Source organism: Condylura cristata, unplaced genomic scaffold, assembly GCF_000260355.1.
Source record: "Condylura cristata isolate star-nosed mole 26May11 unplaced genomic scaffold, ConCri1.0 scaffold00035, whole genome shotgun sequence".
NCBI classification, from domain to species: Eukaryota; Metazoa; Chordata; class Mammalia; order Eulipotyphla; family Talpidae; genus Condylura; species Condylura cristata.
In genome coordinates, this window is record NW_004567136.1 from 3,377,602 (window position 1) to 3,394,332 (window position 16,731).

At 37.5% G+C, this 16,731-nt stretch overlaps 1 protein-coding gene across 1 annotated transcript in view; it reads right to left on the minus strand.

The window, feature by feature from the left end:
* The window catches only part of GABRG3 (gamma-aminobutyric acid (GABA) A receptor, gamma 3), a 332,100-nt gene that overhangs the window by 124,120 nt on the left and 191,249 nt on the right, over positions 1-16,731 (minus strand). Inside the window, exon 4 of the mRNA XM_004693064.2 lies at positions 276-496. Within this exon, the coding sequence (XP_004693121.1) occupies positions 276-496 (221 nt within the window). The remainder of the gene's footprint in view (positions 1-275; positions 497-16,731) is intronic.

Below are 16,731 nucleotides of genomic sequence, written 5' to 3' on the forward strand. Positions count from 1 at the left end.
GACTTGTAGGTCAATCACATGAAAGATAAATTCACAGTCAGCTTTCAGCGGAAAAGAATTCTGATAAAAGAATGAGTTTATATTCACGTAGATCATGTGTATACCACTACCTGTATAGACGTGGAATTAACATTAACTGTTTCAGAATGCTACAACATATCGAACATAAGAAATAATAGAACTTATCCGTGAAAATAGGGTCCAATCTCTATGATGATCTAAATTTTAAACCCAAAATCAGATGGTCAGGACTGAAAGCGCCACTGGCATCTTACCGTAAAGTGTACAGGATTTTCCCATCATTCCATATTCTGAGGAGCTGATTGGGAGTGGTGATCCAGTGGGCCTCTGCCGTCTTAGAATTGCGGAAGATGGTATCCGGAATCCATATCAACCCCACCATGTTGCTGTTTAAAGTAAGTATTTTCATTGTGCTGTTGAATCGAAGGCGGCTGTCAGTCCACGTCTGAGCAAAAAATATATCAATTTGGTACTCCTGAAACAGAGCAAAGGAGAGAAAAGCAGGTCTATTGGTGAATTTTCTGCCTGATTCATTTTCTTTGGCAGAAGTTTGGTTTTCTTCCATGCTTACATCCTCACTTGCCCACTCCCCTTTCAGTTAATGCTTAATATAGCATCTGCTTTAACATGGTAAATGAAAACCGATAGAGTTACCGGTGTGATAGCATATGTGAAATCGCTTTGTAAATCTTAAGTTGTATCAAACACATAAATTATGGCGAAGGGTTATGAGATGGTAGAATATAATTCAGAGCATAGATATCACATAAAAACTATTAATGTCTGGCAGAGAACAGGTGATGCAGAAGTATTAGCTTACATAACAATAATTGTCACTCAAGAGTCTTCTCAAACAACACAACCCAAATCAAAAAGTAGCAGCAACAAAGAACTATGCAGTGCATGCATACAGAACACACCATCCATCAATTATAGTTTAATAAATAAAACTAATAAATAAAACTAGCACACTGAGAGCCACCCCAGCCAAATGCTGATTCCAACAAAAGGCTGATGGGGCTCAAATTACCCCTGTATGTGGAAGTTATCCCTGTGTTTACAACCAGAGTTAGACTTTGCTGTGATCTTGGACATAAGCATGGGACAGATGTCACCGTGAACCCTAAAGAAATGTCTTTTGCCTGGAGCACAGAGATTCTTCTATTCACTTTAAAGGGTTATCATGAGGTTCATAGTCAGGAATACACATAGAAGTTGATTGTTAGAGATTTTAATCTTTCATAGTTTCTGCTATATTTTAGATATTACAATCTTATAACTTTTAAGAATGAGTGCAATACTTTCAACAAATGCCATCTGTTCCTTTCCATTCCTGTTAAAACACCTCTCTGATTTAGGTCATTCAACTGACCAGCTCCTGCCTTTGATCAATCCATAATCCTTCATCTCTTTGCTGTACTATGCTAGGGCCTGCCTCCAGTACTGTGCCAACAGGAAAATGTTCCTGCAAGTGATTGACAGTAGCTCCTGCATCTGAAATCTGGCCATTAGTTGCAGGAACTATCTTGAAAAGGGAAGAAGTAAACCCCATGCAAAAGTTCCTTCCACATTCACCCTGCTGGTAAACAGAGTCCAGTCTCTCACCTTGCTTGGACTCTGTTTTCTTATTCGGAAGATGGGAGGGTTGAGTTATATTAATTGTAAGAATCTTCCAGCACCGGCCCTTCCGCGGTGGGTTAAAGCACAGCACTAAGAAGGTAAAGCCACTTCCACATGAGTTCGATTCCTGCCTGCCCCGGAGGTGACCATATGGCGCGGCAGATCTCTCCTGACCTGCCTGCTGCTCCCCTCAGCAGTGTACTTCATCGATCTGCCTGTTCTGCTCCCCACTCTGTCTCTGGTGAAGCCTCTTGCCGCCCCTGAGCCTCTGGCCTGTACCCCAGTTCCGTATGCACAAATAAATAAATCTTAAAAAAAAAAGAACCGTCCAGCACCTTTTATACTTCCATATTCCTGTCTACAGTTAAGCTTTCACTATTGAGAGCCTTTCTAGTGCACTCATTCCTGTGTCTTTTACAATAAAGAAGCAACAGAATGACCATTCATACATCCCATCTTCTGCTACTGGGAACAACTTTTACATGTTTGATTTCTTCATCAAATACTCAGAAAGCATGGATAAGGCTGCTTCCACCCCTAATGCCACTTTACTGCAGAGTAAGGGGCAGCAGAGTTGTGAGGAACATGCTTTATTTTATTCTGAAGTTCCATCACAAGCTCAGATCCAAGAAGCATAATGTGGTATGAATGTTTTATTGTGTCTACATTTGACTCAATGTTGGAGAAACACTTCCCACCCACAGAGAAATGTTTTTATGTTTCTCATAAACTTTCTTTGTAACAGCATTAATCATCCTTCCTTTCTGCAGAGGGAAAAAATCATTCTACAATGTCTGTCTAAAAAGAAGTAACATTTTATATAATTCATAGATAGCTGTGAAATTAATGTGTTTGAAATGCTAATAAATGAAACAGGTAAAAACATTTGCAGAATTCCCCAATTTAAGCCCTGATGCTTGTGAAGAGCCCGCACTTGTAATTTGTTTCAATAACTGAAAGGCTTAATGATTCCTAAATAGACCGTGAATTATTGCAGTATGGAACATTTTGACAAAACAGAAGAAATACTATGCTTCTTAATGCTATCTGTTACTTCTAAAACTTGGATTATTTCCTAAGAGATTTCTCTTTACTTTTACTAAATAACAAGGCCAAATGGAAGAATGAAGAATAAAGAACAGTCCTATTTCAAATAACTGACATGCCCTTAATCTGCTGAATTTCATGACAGTGTTAATACCTCTGTTTCACAGAAAGGAAGCATCATTTTGTTTGTGAGCAACAGATACCCAGTAAGTGATCTTTGATGGTGCCCAGTATAGTCTCAAATATTTCCCCTTGAACCTTCAGGCAGGAGGCAGGGGGTTGAAGAAACCCTTTGGTGCTAATCTGTACATGAGTAGTGCATCATGGAAAGCCTGCACCTCAAAGATTAGAAATCCCTCTGGGTAAAGTAACATTTAGCAAATTAAGTCAAGACTTGACTTGACCATCAGCAACATTCCCAGAACATCACTACCATAGAGGCAAATGGGAATTTCTAAGCCACAAGAAGCCTTATCACTTTCTGGGACCTCATTTAGAGGACTCACATCCTGTCAAAAAAAAAAATATGTGGCTTTCCTGTGCAAGATTATAATTCTGTACTGGGGTCCACTTTAATATTTACAATAACTGGCTTCCAAGAGATTCTGCTCTGATTTCCTTCCAGAATGATAAAGTACCTTTTCTTTGGGCATTGATCAGAAATACTGGCCACCACTTAAAAGTTTATAATGTTAGACTATAAAAAAAACAAATTAGAATATAAACCTACTTTGTAAAGGAAGTTGTTGAGGGTGCTTATGTGAGCAAGATTTTTATTTTGTGTTTATTTAGCTTTTTACCTGTGAAGAATTGGTTTGGACTCTTTCCTAACAGCATCCATAAAAATCAAGATTTGGAAGTGGTGTTATCACTCACATAGCGGGTGACAGGTATATTATAAAATATGTTAATAGTGCCTGAGCAAAGGGGATGGAGATGTTTGCCCCCCCACCCCATTTAGGTAATTGACCAACCACTGTGTGAGTTCAAGGGGTTGCAATAGCTGATTTGATTCACTTACAAGTTGCACAGTGACTTTTCCCATAGCTAACACTGGTATCCTACCATATCACTTCTCTTGATCTCTGATGAGAATGTTTAATTCTTTTCATCCCTACAGTCTCTAACTCAGGAAAAATGTATAATTTAATGAGAAAACATCTTAGTCCCTTTTTTAGCAACCCAAATATTTGCTGTATGAGAAAATGATTTAAGTTCATATGAAATTCTCTGCTTTACAGCTGATCCCAACTTGCAGTGGGTCACAGTGGGTAACCACTGGAGGTGGGAGTTCATTGTCAAGTTTCATTTTTATCTTCAGACTAAAGGATTCCTTTTTAAATATTTAGACAGAACATAGCAGGTCCTTAGCCCTGCCAGCTCTCTAAATAGCACTGTGCTTGTGGGGCTTCTCAATGAACACAAAGCAGCTCTGAAGGAAGTCTGGATAAATCTGGACTCATGGAAAAGCTGACATAAGCAGTTGCTAACACAGTGCCGCCTCGCAGAGCTGCAGTGTTGGAAGTGATGCAGGGAGAGGGGGAAATCACTCAGGTCAATGCGGAGCAGTGAGGAGCCTGGGGGAATCCACCGAGGAGGTGATACCCATGCAAGGGCATTCTCTGTCTAGAACCGTGCACATGTTATTGGGGACACAATACCTGGGTTCGTCGTCATTTGGTGCATTCTAGAGTAGGATGACCAGGGATTACTGCTTGGGGGACTCTAGACTTCCTGCTAATCAAAGTATACTATCGCTATTCCCTACCTTACCTAACTTACTGCTAATCGTTACATGTAAGCCATTCTAGTTGATCTTGCTAATCTGGACGTGCTATCTGCCTGCTGTTTGCAGGAGATACTGGTTTCCAGTACATTCCTCATACCAGGACTTTTGCCTGGTATGATAGCAAGCCCTGCCTGACTGTGCATTTAGCTTGACCAACTCCTGTTGGTCAACACTGGGCACCAAGAGAAAAGCCCAAAGAACAAGGAGGGAACCCCACGACACAGAAAAAGGCAATTTCTCACTCTCCTGTCCTATGAGGCTGCTGTGTGAATTGGCAAGTACAAACCTGGCTAGCCTGAGCCCGTCGTCAGGGGGGAAACTGTTGACATCACCTCCCAGCTTAGAAAGCCAGTCCCCACAGTGGGACTGAAGGGTTGTGTAGACACTCTGGAACCATCATGGGAGGCCTACACCCTTGGAATGTAACAGTGAAGGGAGGGAGGGGTCAGGAGTCAGTGCAGGTCAGTGGGCAGATTAATAGTATTTCTTTACTCCGTCCATCAACTTTATGAGGTACATTTCATGGCTTTCTCAATTTTCTATTCAAAAGTGGATCCAAAGAGATACCCTAGGAGAAGAGGAGAGGTGAGGGGAGGGAAGAAGAGAGGATCTTTTTGATAAAATATATTCTTAATTTTAATGGCTAGGATAGCCGAACTATTTAACATTTATTTATAAAGTAAATTAGAATAGCAATAAATTAGAAAGCAGAATAAATGAATATAATTATGAGGGAAAATGTGATTCAAAGCTGTCAAGGGGCACTAGACAAATATCTACAGGTGATGTTTAAGAATGTGGAATGTGACCACTATAAAAAAATCGGAATTTGGATATTTCTAAAGAAGTCAGAGAAATAGTTCAACCTACAAAAAGGGGGGTAGATACTGAGAAATTTTAGAAGTCAAAGGAAAGGTGCACACGTCAGAAATAATCAGATAAATCTGAGAACATATTGATTGTGGGTGTTATTTAATAAATGCATTTTTAAATGGTAAGTATTACCCAAGTTATTTCAGAGTCCAAGATTTCATTGGATAAAGGGATTTCTGTGCACCGAAGTAATATTGCTTGTAGCTGCCACCAAGAGAGCAAGAGAATGAATGATCTAGATGAGAATACTTGGTAATCAGATTCCAATTTTCCAATTACCCAAGACTCTAACTTTTTTGAAATGTCTCCAAACACACCAATACACTTGAAAACCAGCTCGTCCCACAACAATAGTTACTTGTGCATGAAAGATATTTCAAAAACTGTGGCAAGTCTTCCAGATCTGTAGTTCGGTGCTTAATATGTATATTTTAACCTATTCAGAAGTGTTCTGACTTCTCTGAATGCTAACGGCATTGCATATTTAATCAGTGACTCATCTAGACACTGTAATGAAAGCACTCGGCACAATTTTGGAACAGTTCCCTAATTTTTTTTTTCCTTCGGCATGCTGATCTCTATTCGGTTTTAAGTACTGCAAAAATCTTCACCACTTTTTATATATTTTTTCATCCTATTGTAATTCTTTTTGATAAAAGTCCTTCTTAATTTTAATACAATCTTATTTCTCATCCATTCACTTTATGGGTAGTGCTTTTTAAAAATTAAAAATTAAATTATTTCTATCTTGAAGACATGGAGATACTTCTATTTATTTATGTTCAGATGTTTGCTTGTTTTGCTTTTCATAGTTAAGTCTAAAGTCCATCAGAATTGGTTTTTGTGTGAGTTAGAGATAAATTTTCTTTTCTTCTCACATGGACATACAATATCTCAACACTGCTGTCTAAAATGTCAGTTTTCCTCATTACTGTGGTATAAACCTTATCATAGTGGCCATGCAGTTTTGGAACTTTTATGAGACAATCAAATATGTTCCACAGACCCATTCATGTCTCCCTGCACAAATACCACCCTTCTAGTTACTGTTGAATACTGATATCATTGGAACAAGTCCTTCAAATGAGTTCTTTTTTGTTTAAAACTATACTGGTCATGTACATATAATATGCATTTTAGAAGCAGCTTCTAAATTTTCATAAAAATGAAAAACACTGGGATTTAGATAGAGATTGCATTGATCCACAGATTAATTTATGAATAACTACCTTGTTGCCAATATGGAGTTTTCCAGTTCATGAACACAGAATATATCATATTTAAGTCTGTTTTAATGATCAATGGATTATAGTTAACTTCCAGGAGAAGTATTTTTGGTAAGAATTTTCTAGGTATTTGATTGTTTTTGATGCTGTTGAGTCTTTCATATTTTACTTCTATATTATAATAATAGTAAATCCTGACTAGTTTCCATCCCTATAGTTTCATCTTTTGAGATGGCCTGTAAATGAACCCATATGGTATGAGACCTTTTAAATCTGGCTTCTTTCACTTAGTTCACCTTTAAACTTTCCAAGTTGTTAGGTGTATCAAAAATTAATTCCTTTTAAGAAATACTATCCCATTGTAGGGATACCACATTTTACTTAAATCCAGTCACCAACTGAAGGGCATTTGGTTGTTGGCCAGTTTCTAGGATTGTGAAGAATATGTCTATAAATATTATTTTACATGCCTTTATGTAGAAATCTCACATTTCTAGTTGAATACCTAGAAGTACACTACTGGGTCATTTTATAAAACATATTTAAATTTATAAGAAACCACCAAAATTCCAGTAGTCTGGTGTAATATTTGAATTTCTATAGTGATTTTAAATTGTATTTAAAAATATATCCTTAGTTCTTTTTGGTCTCACAATATACATCTTAATTTATTAAAATAAATTTCATATTTATACTAACTATTTCAGTGAAACACAGAAACTTTACTCCCACATAGCTCCATTTACTTCCCTACCTTTGTGCTATCATAATTATGTAACATTTACATGTTAAAACAGCATATTCTTATAATTATTATTATGTATAATCTTTTACATTTTAGAAAGCTGAAAGAAGCTAGTATATATACTCCTATTTATTGAATTTGTTAATTAATCCTCTTATTTTTCACTTTTGATCCTTTTCATTTTTCCCTGTGCATTCAAGTTGCCATCTGGTGTCAACAACCTTTGTCTAATACAGCTTTATTTCCATTTACCTCCTTTGTCGTGTTATTATTATGTAATTATATTTCTATATGCTATAAGCACAATAAACAATTCTATACATATTGTATTTTTTTTTTAAGATTTATTTATTTGTGCACACAGAACTGGGGTACAGGCCAGAGGCTCAGGGGCGGTGAGAGGCTTCACCAGAGACAGAGTGGGGAACAGAACAGACAGAATGACGAAGTACACTGCTGAGGGGAGCAGCGGGCGGGTCAGGAGAGGTCTGCCATACCATGTGGTCACCTCCGGGGCAGGCTGGAATTGAACTCATGCAGAGGCGGCTTTTAGATTCTCAGTGCTGTGCTTTAATCCGCAGCACCACTAGGTAAGGCCTACATATTGTTTTTTATGCAGCTATATCTTAAATCTGTTAAGAGGATATGCAATTATGTTGTTTGTTATAATAAGATAATTATCTTTTTTCCTTTCATGAGGGAATTTTTTTTTTAAGATTTATTTATTTATGCATGCAGAAATGGGGTACAGGCCAGAGGTGCAGGGGCAGTGAAAGGATTCACCAGAGACAGAGTGGGGAGCAGAACAGGCAGAGCAATGAAGTACACTGCTGAGGGGATCAGCGGGTGGGTCAGGAGAGGTCTGCTGTGCCATGTGGTCACCTCCGGGGGGGGGGGGGGGATCGAACTCATGCTGAAGTGGCTTTAGCTTCTTAGTACTGTGCTCTAACCCACTGTGCCACCAGGGAGGGCCCACATGTGCGCATTTTTTTTATGTGGATTTGATTCACTGGCTAGGATCACTTGCTTATAGCTTGAGGAATGAACTTTATTTCTTACAAGCAAATCTCATCATTACTCCTCACTTCTGGGCTCATGTTGCAAAGTTCTATTCTAAATAGGTACAAGGCATGGAACCGAGGGTCCTTCTCCACCCAGTCTTACTTACATGGTAAAAGCCTACTGTATGCCACTTGGTTATTGGGAGCCCCAATAACCCCTGACATGGCTCACATAGAAGGTGAAGTTCCCACACTAGCAAATTCAGGCTTGGAGAGTGGAGACTGCTATTCCCACCAGCATTAGCTCATGGAACTGAGTCCTCCTGGGAAAAACATGTCCATTGTTCCCATCCAAGGTCTTGGGAAGTGGTGTAAATGTTGTACCCAGAAGCAAAGGCTGTCCATTAGGTAGAAGATTTCTGCAGCTCTGTCTGCAGGGACTGCCTTTATTTTTGATGCCAGTAACCTGCTCATCCCAGGAAGAAACTACAGCTTTAGACTGAGATCTGGAGGTGGGGAGTGGAGGGATTTCCTGTCTTGTTGGTTGCAACTGCCCAATTCCGCTAGTAGAGCTTTCATAAAAGAAAGCTGGTTGGGGGAACAGGCCCCAATGCCACAGACCCCTGCTAGTGTTACTGAGATTTAGTAAGCAAGTCTTGAATGAATGATTCTTGATTTGGTGCAAGCACTCGGCACAAGCTCTAGAGACTTTAAATGATTGTGTGTGTTTGTTTATAATTTTCTGTAGTTAAATGGCTGTTTTGTCAGAAAGAGGGTCTGCTGAGTTCCTCATTCCACTATTCCAGAAGATCCATCTGCCTTCCTAATTATCTGCAAATAGTAACAGCTGTATTTACTCCTTCCCAACACTTACATTTTCCCCCTTTAAGGAATTGGATTCAGAGGGATTTGTTTCTGTTCCAGTTATCTCCTGTCTGTAAATGTTGAGACTTGCCACCCAAAGTTTGCAGGTTTCGTGAGATCCCCTCTTTGAGATTCCTGGATCTAATTTTTGTCTCTGTTCACTGCAGGACTGACTGGCAGGAATGTCTACTCAGCATCTTAACATGTCAGCGACCTCTTCCAAAAATCAGCAGATGCTCCTTAATACAACACAGCCTCAGATGCCTCGCTACCTGCAGTAGATTTTATCACTTAAACCTTTGTTCCAAAAGTTTCATAAATATGATATCAGATTTTTGATGTTTTTGAGCAGAATTTTTGTACTTTGTTCAGGTCTTGCATTTACTTTTAGTGGGTTAATTGTCCCGATTTCTTTTATTCACCATTAGAAGAAACAGATGTCCAAACCTTGTTTTTGAAGTGTTTTACAGAAATTATAGTGAAGTCCATCATGGCTCAAAGCCTAATAATGACTGGTAGGAGTTCAGACCAGTCAAACTGAGGAGAAAGTGTGATTCTAATATTAAATAGTAGAAAGGAAGACAAAAATAATAAAATTGAATAAAACCTACTCTGTCCCACATTTGGGGGAAAATTGATCTCACTCTCCAAAGGAACCCTGCTTTCAGATTGGTCTTAGAAAATCATCTGTCTTTCTCCATAAATGAGAATTCTTTCCCACAGAATTTCTTCCATATTGGGTGAATTGGTGTCCCAGAGCATGGCTGTCTCTACTGCTGCCATTTCTTACTATACAGCAGGCCTGGTCTTCATCTGTATTCTGTTCTCATTGGGTTCTGATCATGATATAGGAAAATATGTTGTGTTCATTCTGGATAACTACCCTTGAATGTATACTTCTTACAAAACAAATGTGGGATAGTAGTTAACAGACTAGGACTATAAAAGATTTTATAGCTCCAGGAGTCAGAAATGAGGGAGGTCAGTGAAGACAACTGGTAGCGTATGTGTTGAAGAAGAGGTAATTCTTACTTCAGGGACTTGCCGAACCCTATGCTTAGAACGGTCCATTTTATGCCTTTGGCTGGAGACTGAGATTTGCATTTCTAATGAATTCCCAGTGAATATTGATGCTGTTGGTATTAGGACAAGCCCCTGAGATACAGAAGACAGGGCACTGGGTTTTGGTCCTGATCTACCATGATCTGGGCATGTGATGTGCCAAGACTCTCCATATTCTTTTTTCACTGGGATGCTCTCCTCAGCGTGGCTACTCCGTCAAATGTGTCTTATTCTAACGAGGCCAATCCTGATCATCTATTTTCTAATCACATCCCCACCCCAATCATCCTATTTTGCTAATTTGGCTTTGTCTTATAGCACTTGTCATATATAAACCCGTCCATGAACTCACACAGTTATATTATATTGTCTATATTTTGATTGTCAATATTTTCTTTTTTATTTATGCATACAAAATTGGAGTACAGGTGAGATGCAGGGGCAATGAGAGGATTCATAAGGGACAGAGCGGGGAGCAGAACAGGCAGATAGACTAAGTACACTTCTGAGGGGAGCAGCGGGCAAGAGAGGAGAGGTCTGCTGCACCATGTGGGTCACTTCCGGGATGGGGGATTGAACTCGCACTGAAGCAGCTTCGATTAGCTTGCAGTGCTGTGTCCTAACTCACTGCACCACCGGGGAGAGCCTTGCCAATGTTTTCTAATGAGATTATAGCTCAACAAAGACAGGAATTCTTGTCTATTTAAATCACTGGTATACTCCAAGTACCCAAAACAGTATCCAGTCTATAACAGAGAATCAATAAATATGGGCATGAATATAGGTTACAAGCACTTCGTTTGCAAATTGAGCATGCTTCCACAACCACTCTCTCAGCTCTCCAGTTTTACCCACTGGTTACTCTTCTATCTTCTTTCCCTTTGACTTTTGTTCCCAATGAGCACAGTAATGTTACATAATCTATTATATCATTCTCTCTCTCTTTTTAATCAAATCTTTGTGATTTAATGCTGCAATTCTATTCAAATTCCCTTCACTCACTCTAAATTTAAATCTATTTATATCACTTCTCTGATATCTACTTATTTTATATCTGGCCCTTCCTCTTGACACAGTCTTCAGTAAAATTATGTTAAGGAAATATTCTCTGAATTTTGCAGGAAAAAAATGGCTGCATTAGTAGCAGGCACTGATCCCTCAGCTCCTGTAAGTGTCAGTCATTCAAATTCCTATACCTTAGTGACATTTCTCAGTGAATGCAGTTTTGTGTCTTATCCTTTAAATCATTTGTTCAGGATCAGGGTTTTTGTCATTTCTACTCCTGTAAAATTATTAATGACTACTATCAATATTATTAGGTAGAGAAAAGTGTAATCTACCCACATCAGTAGATCTCACTGTTGCTATGGAAATAGTCCCAATTTCTTTTCCCTTTGTCCCTTGTCTGGAAGCACTTTATTTGCTGCTGTTATAGAAATAGTCTGCGTCCTGGTAGCTATGGTAACAGCTTGTAGGAAGTTGCTTTTCACATCGTTGCTTCTCTCCCTTCTTGAACACCAGGACACAGTCCTTATTTTAGCTCATTGACATGGATTATTGTGGAGAAACAATTAGGGTCAGATAACCTGTCCTAAAGTCACTGTGCAAATGCTTCACAACATGTAAAGTGTCAGTTACCTGGGGAGATGCTACCACACTGCTCTCTTTCTAATCCATAGTCAAGCTTATTAGACAGACAAAAGAAACAGCACAAAAGGAAGAGCAGTTTCTTCTCTCATTTGGAGTGCTGGACCAACAGTGACTATCTGTAGGAATGTGATGGGATGAAGTAAGGTTCCAATTTTGACTCTGCCACCCAACAAGAATGTCTGTTCATTCTTTAACTCATTTTAAAGGAGCTCAGTGATTTCCAAAAAAATGTTAAATGTTACCAAAAGACAGACATTCTTTTTGAGTAGAATGTTCCCTTTAAATAAGGAACTTCTGAAATGGACAGCATAATTCAGTGTTTAATTTTGAATTTAAATGGAAACTAGTATTTTAAAATAAGTCTAGCTCCTGCTATGTTGATGGATTTCCTGGGGATTCATTTATAAGGGGTAGAGATCATAGGAGGGAATGATTTTAATGATTGATACAAAGTACAAAAGCCAAGGTTAAGGTAACATGTTATGTGAGCCTGGCATGGGTATTAACATGAAAAGCTTTAAGATTCATAACATAAATGAAGATAACATCTGAACAATACAAGTTATACCTAAAGTTACTTGGAAAATTATATTTATTCTGGAATCCAAAGTCTTAAGCTATAAATCTACATAAATAAAATTTCCTTATGTCTAAGTTTAGAATAATCAGTCCATGATAGAAAATTGTCAAACATCTTGGACATGTTAATACAAATATCTTAGCAACTGTTATCTCTCTCACTCTGACTATAGTGGGTGTGACTTGTACAATTCATTGTGAATATTATTCTTCCTTTAATTTCTGGGGAAAATATTATGAGAAAATAAGAAGACTTCTGTTGTCATTGGGCTTTTCATGGTACAGTTTGAAAAGCTGTTTCATTATTTACTTTTATTAGTTTCTTAAAATTTAAGGTCAGTTTTAGATGTATAGAAAAATTGCAAAGGTAGTATAAATTTCTCATACACTTTGCCTCCAGTTTTTCCTATTATCAACATTATTTGTTAGATGGCCTGCTTGTTGTAATTAATGAACTAATACTGACACATTGTTAACTAAAGTCCATACTTGATATTTGGTCCTTAGTTTTTAACTTAGTATCTTTCTTTACTCCAGAAACCCACCCAGGCTCCCCCACCACTCTCAGGCATCCCTTTCCTTAGGCTTCTTGGCTGTGACTGTTTTAGACATTCTTTGCTTTTGTGACCTTGATGGTTATTAGCAGCACTCTTTAGGGATTTTGTGGAGTTTCCTTTAACTGTGACTTGTCATAGGCTTAGCTGGGTTACTAGTTTGGGGAGGTAGACATGTCTTATCAAGGACACCTGCTACCAACATGACTCCCCACTGTCAATGGTGATCTTGAGCACCTGGGTGAGGGTATGTTTGCTATGTTTCTCCTCTATAAAGTTAACTTTCTGCCCTCTTTCCACATTCTGTTTTTGGGAGTAAAGTCATTAAGCCCAGCTTATACTCAAGCTGGGGGTAGAGTATGGAGGTCCTACTTCCAGGCAGGAATATCTACACAAATTATTTGCAATTCTGTATGGAAAAACTGCCTCTTCTCCACCTCTATGTATTCAGTCTTTGCCTTAGAACAAATGGGCAAATGGTTATTTATTTTATACTTTGGTTTAAAATCTAATTCTACCTTATGCATTTTTTGGCTCTCATTCTTTCAGTTTGGCCACAGTTCTTTCCATTTGCTTTTATGCATTTGTAACAAATCTGCATCAATGATTTTTTTTCTTTCTTTTTTTTTTTAAAAAGAACGTTTTCACTTTTTGACATCACAAGGCAATCTAGACTCATATATTACTTTTGCTAGTCCTAGAATCAGCCATGTTTCAAGCTTTCATTGGCAATAGTTCTAGTCATGCTTGTTGTCACTGAAAAGCCCCTCTTCTGGGCATTTTTAGCTGACAGAGCAAGAAAATACGTGTGTGGACTTGTTGATGTAGGGGCATGCATTTAGAAATATTTTTAATGTTTTTATTAAAATGAGTCTTGTGAGGCCAATCACACCAATTCCAGATCACTGCTGCCATATCCCCTTGCTTATCTGTAAACTCACTCCAACCACAAGAAACCTGACCCCCTCCACCTGTCTTCTGTTTACTTAACTGTTCAATTCCAGTGTGTGCCACAGTGGTATCAAAATTATAGACAATGCATCCATTGGGCACAACTTTATCAAATACATAGCAGTGCACATGTATAGTTCTTTTGTTTTTAATTTTATAGCCTCTACTCACTCACAAAGTTAGTTGGGTCATCAGGTTTTCTCTATCAGATTGTTTGTACATCTGTAATATAGTTATATTGTTTCCACACTCTGCATTCAATCAGGGAGTTAAATATATCACTAGAAGGACATATCAGAATACTAAGGGGATAGAGAAAAATATCAGTGGATTCATAGATACATCACCTGGCTGAATAATAAAGAAAAAAAAATATGTACAAAGACTTAAGGACTTTTAGATTTCACCACTTAAAATGGTAGATTGTTCCAAAAGTAGGAAGAGCTGATAAATGTTCATCATGAGAAAGAATACACAATTTTGAAAGACTCACATGCACTTGAAAGCTCACGTTGTTTATATTTAATTGGAATTTGATGTTTAATAGTAAGTGTGGTACGCATCTAGTAAGGTATGTAGAGATTTCAACTAGCAGTTCAGCTGCTAATGTAAATCCTCAGGGCTAAAAACTGAGATATTTGTACAAGTATCCCATGTGACTTAGCACTTTTATAATATGCATTCAAGTCTGTTAAAAGATGATGTAAACTTCTTACTTGAAGCCTATCCATAACAGTATTTTTTCTTATAATTGTCATTATCCTAAAACTACGCCAAAGTGTTTGCATATCCAAATATGTCATTGACCCAAATATGACCTTCTGGCTAATCAAGTCCTTTAGAATACTCAAAAAAATCAATACTTAATGGTTTTATATTAAACACATTTTTTGCAAACATTTCCTACACATATGACTTAACCAAAAACTTTCATTCCATTTTAATATAATAAATCCCCTAACAGAGGTGACTTGTAATACACATGGATTGGTGTATTTCAGAAGCAGACTTAAAATATTTTCTTATTTTAATTGTAGAAAGACATCACTGGGATTCTCAAACTCAAGAGTTATGGTCATTAGGCAGTGTGAATTTTCTCACAGAAAATAGCTCTGAGTTTAGTTGTCAATGGAAAAATTTAAAATTTGTTCATTGGTAGACTGAGTTTAATCTAACCCACTATCTTTCAGGATTAAAATAAAAAACAAGAGAGCTGCAAAATGAAAGGGGTTGAGGATAAACCAAAGGGTTAGCAGATAACTCCACAATCATGGTTCATGCTTCAGTTACCCACTGTCAAAAACTGATATAATTAATTACTAGGCAGAAAAGTTAAAATTTTATACTTTACTTATATTTCATGTCAGTAATATCTTTTTAATTTTGCTAGGAAAAATATACCTTAACTTCTTTTTCCTCCTTCTAACTTTTTCAATATATTCCTTCAGAATTCAGTTTGTTTTATCCTTTTCTGTTATTTTTTCCATCCACAGAATGGTAAATGCTAGAACACAGTTAAAATACTATTTTAGAGAGCTAATCATCACAAAATAAAATTATGTAAAATTTCTCCTTGTATATTTTCAAGGAGACTCTTTGCAATGCTAGGATGCCCGGATGCAGTCACTCTTTACTAGCTCCTTTCATGGGTACTGGTTCCTCTGCTATAAACTCTGGGACTGCATAAGAAAGTCATATGGGTTCCTTTCCGGCCTCTCATTCTCTAACTCACGAATTGATCAGTGACAGAGCAATTAGCTAGTAATGAAGTGCTGGTCACTCATTTTACTACTTTTCGTATGAGTACCAATAATTTACAATACAGAATGCAACTTATGATGAAATTATCTGGATCCCTGCAGGCAATATAAATTCATTAACTTTTGCTTCATTAATACTGAATAAGTTTTTCTTGAGGCACCCATGTACAAAAATACAATTACCGAATGGAACAAAGCATGTATTTTATTAGATTTTCATATCTAGAAGTCAAGCTTGAGTTCCTGATTTATATGGCAAAAAATCTGTTTGTTTATTATTGGTCAGCTTGATGAAATTAATTTTACCCATGATTTAACATCAAAGCTCTTATATATTTCTTTTGCAAGTATAACTGTCAGAGATATCAAGTAGTTCTTAAGGAGAACAACTGTGTATAAGGCAAGACAGGGAAAAGCTAACCTGTGAATCACTTCATTTGTTCACTCATATTTTCTTAGAGCACATGAGGCCTAAATTTAATCTGTAGTCATGAAAAATAATGCCTCTTATTTTACTATTTTTGTTCTCCTCTTACAAGATTTCAAGTACCCTATGAGATCCCATATTCTGTACTGTTACTATCTTGAGTGAGGACTACAGGTATCTCTATTATCCTGTTATCCCAGCTTTTCTCTTTCCTTCTCCTGACCTGTAGCAACCTAGAAATGTGTGACTAGGGCCTCATGATGTATAAAACTGGACCACTACATAGTTAAGGAGTGAAAAACAAAGCTGCTTATCCTAGTAAATGAGACCGGTTTTAAAGGAATCACTATTCAATAGTAGATAAAATAGATTTCAAAGTTAAGTAGGCTATCAGGAACAACATAAAATATTACATAATGAAGGAAATGATCAACCTAGCAAGAAGGCAGTGATTGGAAATATACATGTAACAAACAACAGAGCAAACCAAAAGGGCTGAAAAGTTAAGCTGACCAATCTGAAGTCATAGTTGGGGCTTCAACAACCAATTGTCAAAACAGTG